This window comes from Rhea americana, unplaced genomic scaffold, assembly GCF_003343005.1.
Source record: "Rhea americana isolate MKP2758 unplaced genomic scaffold, rheAme1 scaffold_595, whole genome shotgun sequence".
Classification (NCBI taxonomy): Eukaryota; Metazoa; Chordata; class Aves; order Rheiformes; family Rheidae; genus Rhea; species Rhea americana.
In genome coordinates, this window is record NW_028186751.1 from 68,685 (window position 1) to 75,344 (window position 6,660).

Here is a 6,660-nt window from a genome sequence, read left to right on the forward strand (position 1 = left end):
GGCGCCCCAGGAGCAGGCTGGTGCCGGGACCCAGAAGAAGACGGACGTTGCGGAGGAGCCCGGCTCCTCCTGCGACTCTCAGCCAGGAGCAAGCGTGGGTGCTCGTGGGCGCCGGTGGGAATCGGGGTGGGAGCAAGGAAGGGTTTGGGTGAGGGTGGGAGACGCTGGGATGTCCCCTCGCCCCCCCGCCCAGGACATGCCTGTCGCCGCAGTGCCCCAGGTGCTGCGGAGCTGCACCGAGTTCGTGGAGCAGCACGGGGTGGTGGACGGCATCTATCGCCTCTCGGGCGTCTCCTCCAACATCCAGCGGCTGCGGTGAGCGGAGGGCAGGGCAGGGATGGGACAGGGTGGGGATGGATGGAGGCAAGGCAGAGATGGAGACAGGACCAGAGGGGATGGCRATGGAGACAGGGRGGAGGCAGAGGTGGGAATAGGCGAMGGGAGGGAGATGCAGATCAAGGGCGTGGAGGTGGGAAAGGTGATGGGAGGGAGATGCAGATGGGGAGGGACYGGGTGGGGCGGAGACAACAGGGAGATGGAGATGGAGATGGGATGGCCGCAGGACAGGACGGGAGGGACACTGGAGGGTGATGGAAAGGGACCGATGGGAGGAAGACTGGAGGGAGTCAAGGGTGGGATGGAGATGGGACCAGGTGGGAGGAGGCAGAGATGGGCCAAGAAGAGAGGAAGATGGGAGGGAGAGGAAACGATGGAAGCAGGTGAGAAGGAGATGGGACAGAGATGGAAGGCAGATGGAGAGGGGATGTGRGTGGGAGGGAGACAGGAGGGAGACAGGGACAAGAGGGAGACGGGCCCAAAAGGGCTGGAGATGGGAGCAAGAGGCAAACAGGACGGAGAAGGGAATGGGATGGGGTGAGGATGGAGACAGGGACACGATGGAGATGGGACAAGGTGGGAGGGAGATGGGGATGGGAGGAGACAGAGACACGGRATGAGATGGGGATGGGATGAGACACGAGGGAGGCAGGAGGGAGATGGGGCGAGGTGGGAGGGAAACAGGGACAGGACGGAGACTTTTTGTGCAGTCTCTCCCCTTCAGCCCCAACGTCCCATCGTTCCTCCACGTTCCTCTCAAGGTTTCCCATCTCGGTGGGAGCCCCTGGTGCCCCCAGTGTCCCTTAGAACCTCAGGGACCTCATATCATCTGTGTCCCTCCCTGTACTGCCAGTATCCCCAGCATCCCCGGTGTCTCTGTGTCCTCTGCATCCTCAAGGTCCCCCAGTGTCCCCAGCATCCCAGTACCCCTGTGTCCCCATCTCCAGTGCCCTTGTATCCTGTATTCCCAGCATCCTCAGTGTCCCCAAATCCCCAGCTTCCCCAATATCCCCAGTGTCCCCACAACCATCAGTGTCCTCAGCATCCCCCTGTCCCCAGCATCCTGGTCACACTGCAAAAGGACCTGTCTGATGAACCCACCTCGTTTGCAGGCCATCAGGGCCACATCAGGCCCCCAGGATCATGTTGGGCCACCTTGTGGGGGTCCCCATGTGTTCCCCAGCCCCCGCTGGCAGGGAGGGATGTGCCTAGACACCCTCCCTACGGCCCGGCTCTCCWTGGGCTTGAGGACATCCCAGGGACACGTCCCAGGCACAGCACAACTCGCCATCCATGAGAAAACCCTTGCGACACCAAGGTGGAGCAGGACTTGGGGCTTGCCGGGGACACGAGACAGCCCAGCAGGACCACGGCATGGCCTGGCATGACGGGCATCTTCATCCCACCCCGCAGCCCTGAGCTGGCCTGGGGTGTCCCCCATGGGGCGYGAGGACCTGGCAAACCCCGTGCCTCCCTTGCAGGCAAGAGTTTGACAGCGACCGCTGCCCGGACCTGCACAAGGATGTCTACCTGCAGGACATCCACTGCGTCAGCTCCCTCTGCAAGGCCTATTTCCGCGAGCTCCCCAACCCGCTGCTCACCTACCAGCTCTACGACAAGTTTGCCGTGAGTCCCACTGGCGCCACGTCGAGCCCCGCTGTGGTTCAGACCCCTCCGTCCTCCTGCTTCTCCAGGGTGGGAAGTCGGAGCTTGGGTGGCCCTGGGAGGTGGCATCCATCGTCCCATACCTGTCCCCGGCAGGATGCTGTGGCCATCCAGATGGAAGAGGCTCGCCTGGTGAAGATCAAGGAGGTGTTGAAGGAGCTGCCAGCGCCGCATTACAGGTAGGGGCAGAGCTCTGTGGGGCAGAATGGCCCCAGCCATATGGGACAGCCCCACACGTGCCTCTCCTGGTGTCCCCACTGCTCCCTCACACTCCTCCCTGCCCCGGTGCCTGCAGGACCCTGGAGTTTCTTATGAGGCACCTTCTGCACATGGCGTCCTACAGCAGCCAGACCAACATGCACGCGAGGAACCTGGCCATAGTCTGGGCCCCCAATCTGCTCCGGTGAGCGCCGCGGCCTGAGGACCCCCGGGCGCTGTGCGGGGCGGGCAGAGGGTGGCCCAGGGACGTCGGCACCCTGTGCGGATGCGGGATGCTAGGTCACCCTGTCCTGCTGCGCCAGGTCGAAGGACATCGAGGCCACGGGGTTCAACGGCACGGCGGCGTTCATGGAGGTGCGCGTCCAGTCCATCGTGGTGGAGTTCATCCTCACCCACGTGGAACAGCTCTTCGGGGACGCCCCTCTCTCCGGTACGGCCCTGGTGGGCAATGAACTGGGGAGGGGGGTCGGCCCTGCCCGGCGTCGGGTGCCCGCAYGGGCGGTTCGGTGCCAGCGGGCCTGGCACTGACCCCACGGGCACACCGGGCTCCTCCTCGCACCACGGAGTGTGCGAGCATCTCCTTGGAGACATCCTAACCCCACGTGCGTGCGTTGTGTGTGTGTGTGTGTGTGGCACCCAGGCAGCGAGCCAAAGGCCCTGCGGAGGTCCCTGCTGCCCGGCGCGGGGCTGCCGGTGCCCCTGCCCGACGGCCAGCCGGTGCCCTACCACGTGCCCGCCGTGCTGAACCAGGGCGACGGGCCACCGCAGATCCGGCCCTACCACACCATCATCGAGATCGGCGACCACAAGTACGTGACGCCTCCGCTGCCCCTCCGGTGTCACCCAGCGCGGCCCGCGCGCGRCCCCACTGTGACGCCCCCCGTCCCGGTGGGATCTGCCCCGGGGAGCCCGTGGCCACGGGACCCGCCAGGCACGGTGTGCTCACGCTGCCACGCGCACACGTGCACTGGCGTGCGTGACCCCGCACGGGCAACGCAGCGCGTGTGTGCTCTCCAACCTGCCTGCGCGCRCGTGTGTGCTTGTGTGCACACGTGCTTGTGCACGCACGTGGTCATGCCTGTAACCCTAAGCATGCATTGTACGTATTTGCACACGCACGCATGCTGCACGCGCGTGCCTGTAATCGTACTCTCGTGCGCTCACAAACATGCTCGCTCGTGTTCACGCAAGCCACCGTATACACACGCTCACACATTTATACGTGCGCACATGCTCCTACGCTCAATCCTACACACCCACACATTTGCACACTCGCACCCACACAACCCTCCCTGGGACCAAAGCGCCCCAGACAGCGCTGCGTGCCCCAGGAGCCCCGCTCTGGCCCATGCACACGCGTGCACACGCGTGCTGCCGAGCCGGGCGCCCGGACGTGGCCAGCCGGAGCCCTCACGTCCTTGCTCCCTGCAGAAGGAAGGGCTCCCTCAAGGCAAAGAAGTGGAAGTCGATCTTCAACCTGGGCCGTTCAAGCCACGAGTCCAAGCGGAAGCTGGTGAAGCCAGAGGAGAAAGGTGGGGAGCTCCTGACCCCTGGAGAAGGGCGGGGGGGTCCCATCACTCATGGCTACTTGGAGGGCAGCCTGGGTTGGTGCCCACATGTCCATCTGGTGGACCCGCATGGCCAAATCCCACCTCGTTTCCAGCTCACAGAGCCCCTGGGGCCCTCCACTATGCTCTGGAGGCTGGGGACACACGTATGATGACTGTGGGACCCCCGCTAGCCCACCAACTTATCCCTATTCCCCTTTTGCTCTCTTTTCCCAGAAGATAAATTCGGTAAAATAAGCTTGAGGCCAGCCAAGAGCATGGACTCGCTCAGCTCCATGCCTTTCGCCAGCGATGGTAAGTGGGATGTGGTGCACAGCCCTCCCTGGGGACCCACTTTTTCCCTCCTGCAGAGACCCCTGCCTGTATAAAGCCACCTTAATCTGCATTCCTGAAGCCCTTTCATGTGGTCATGGCCACATCAAGTGGCCCTAAGGGTAACCATGGCCTCCCATGGGGACCAGAGCAAAGTGGGCACAACCTACAGAGCATTGCCCCAGTCCTCCAGGTCCATAGCATCTCCTGACTGCAATCAGACCCCAGGTGCAGGAAGGTCCAGGWGTATTGGGTGTCTCTCGGCCCTAAGTTTTGTTCCCGTTTGGTTCAGATGTCTCTCAGCTGAGCAAGAAGAGGTCGATAAAGCAGCCACCACAGCGCCGGGAGAGCTTCGACACGTGCTCCTCACCCTCGCAGGAGAAGAGTTTCCTGGAGCTGGACGAGAGCCTGGAGGAGAAATTCAAGGCGAAGGAGGAGCCGCAGAGCCTGGAGTCAGAGGGCGAGAGCAGTACCAAGTCGGAGCCCACCACCCCCAAACCAGGCCGGGCATCGCTGGTGGGAGCGGCTGCTTCGGGCCGCTCACCCAAGGCTGCCTGCAACCGGGCCGAGAAGTGCGCAGGGGTCCACATCTCGGGCCCTTTCTCCGTCACCGTCCCCTTCCACATCACTTCCAACCTGTCCCGCCTCACCCGGGGGCTGGAGTGCCCAGCGCTGGGCCAGTTCAGGGAACCCGCTGCCAGCCCTCCAGCATCCGCCTGTGCCGCTGTCGGGGAACCCGAGGCACCCAAGCCRCAGGAAAATCCCACGGGTGAGGCATGGCCACATGGGGTCTGCTCCGAGCAGGAACCTCGGCACGTGAGGACACCCAATGGGCTGCTGCGCTCAACCCTTCCCTCTTCTCTGTCTGCAGTGGAGGCGAAGGCAGATGGCCCTGAGGATGCGGAGGAAACCCGGCTCTCCTTGGAGCTGCGGGATTCCTTTGCCTTCTTGGACAACCAGGACTCATGGCTGGACTACGCTGGTGAGGGTGAGCCGGCGGCACGGTCCCTGCTTGGAGACACTGGCCTCGAGGATGAGGAGAGCTTCCCAGCCATAGAAGATGGCATGGAAAGCGGGTTCATGAATGTAAGCTGAAATCTCTGTCCTAGTACTTCATGGCTGGGCTGGCTAGAGCACTGTGTCACCTCTGCTGTTCCCATGCCTGGGATAGAGAAGGGCRGTGGTCGGGTGGTGACAGAGGAGGCAGGATGCTGACAGAGACAGCAAAGTGGTGATGGAGAGGACAAGGTGATGACGGAGAGGGCAGGATGCTGCCAGACAGAGCAGAGGTGGCAACAGGGAGGGCAGGATGGTGGTGGTGGAAAGGGCAGGATGGTGGTGGTGGAGAAGGCAGGATGATCATGGAGAGGGCAAGTGGCAGTGGAGAGAACAGGATGGTGACATAGAGGATGGGATGGTGATGGAGAGGACAGAGGTGGTGATGGGGAGTACAGARTTGGCAGTGGAGGACAAGATGGTGATGGAGAAGGCGAGATGGTGGTGATGGAGAGGTCAGAGATGAYGACGGACATGGCAGGATGGTAGCGATGAAGAGGGCAGAATAGGGAGCCACAGATCCCATCCAGTGGGAYCCAGTGTGGTGCTGGATCTCAGGTCCAGGCTGAGGTTGGAGCTCAGGGCAGGCTCTGCGCCCCAGTGGAGGCTGGTGGTCTGCCCATGTGGCCATCACCCTCCTGTCTGTCCCCATGCCCAGCCAGGGGAGTCTCCTGTGGAGCAGCCTGCYAGCTACTTGTCCATCGAGGAGTGCATGGATGAGGAGATGTTCTTCATGGCTCCCAGTGGCTCTGACGCCGAGGACTCCTCCAAGGACACCGACTCCGAGGACATGTTTCTCAGTGCCCACGATGACCTCAGCCCACTGGCCACAGAGCTGGAGCCACACGCGGAGCCGGCAGGCCAAGAGATGGCTGTGGAGCCACCTGCGCCTGCCGAACCAGGGACCACCRGCACCGCTGGGTTGCAGGACGCCTTCCCAACACCAGACGTGGCAGGGCTGCGTCCCACGGATGAGGACGCTGGAGGTGACGGGGAGCATCYGGGAGGTCTGCACGGGGAGACAGCAGAGTGGGGTGCAGATGAATGCCCAGAGGAGGAGGGACAGGGAGGAGGCAGCGAGCTTAAGGCTCCGGATGGCAACGCTGTCCCGAGCAGAACTGACTCGAGCGCTGAACGCGGCCCTGGAGACGAAGCTGGACAAGCCATGGGCCGCGCAGAGGCAGGGCCGCTTCCCGATGCGCCAGACGGGGAAGTCGAAGAGGACAGGGCTGGCTGCGGTCCGCCCGCGGCAGAGGAGCTGCAGACGGGCAAGGCTCAAGCCCGGCCATCGCAGAGGTCCCCTCCAGCCACCTGGCTGGAGACGTTTCCGCTCGGCGCCGCGGCGCGCGCGGAGGGCACCGTCGCGGAGAGCATCGCCGACGCTTCCCCGCTCTCCGCCTCGGCTCCGGAGCTGCGGGAAGCTCTCCCGGAGGTCCCGACGCGAGGCCGCCCGGAGCCCGCCCCGCGCCTGGAGCCCGCGGCCGTGCTGCGCCGCGACGGCAGC

General features: G+C 63.8%; 1 protein-coding gene across 1 annotated transcript in view; it reads left to right on the forward strand.

Annotated features, from left to right (window-relative positions):
• The window catches only part of ARHGAP30 (Rho GTPase activating protein 30), a 9,855-nt gene that overhangs the window by 532 nt on the left and 2,663 nt on the right, over positions 1 to 6,660 (forward strand). Inside the window, exons 2-12 of the mRNA XM_085319531.1 lie at positions 194 to 315; positions 1,818 to 1,962; positions 2,098 to 2,180; positions 2,297 to 2,404; positions 2,523 to 2,650; positions 2,861 to 3,029; positions 3,652 to 3,752; positions 4,005 to 4,082; positions 4,393 to 4,869; positions 4,972 to 5,186; positions 5,815 to 6,658. Coding sequence (XP_085175657.1) covers positions 194 to 315; positions 1,818 to 1,962; positions 2,098 to 2,180; positions 2,297 to 2,404; positions 2,523 to 2,650; positions 2,861 to 3,029; positions 3,652 to 3,752; positions 4,005 to 4,082; positions 4,393 to 4,869; positions 4,972 to 5,186; positions 5,815 to 6,658 — 2,470 coding nt within the window. The remainder of the gene's footprint in view (positions 1 to 193; positions 316 to 1,817; positions 1,963 to 2,097; positions 2,181 to 2,296; positions 2,405 to 2,522; positions 2,651 to 2,860; positions 3,030 to 3,651; positions 3,753 to 4,004; positions 4,083 to 4,392; positions 4,870 to 4,971; positions 5,187 to 5,814; positions 6,659 to 6,660) is intronic.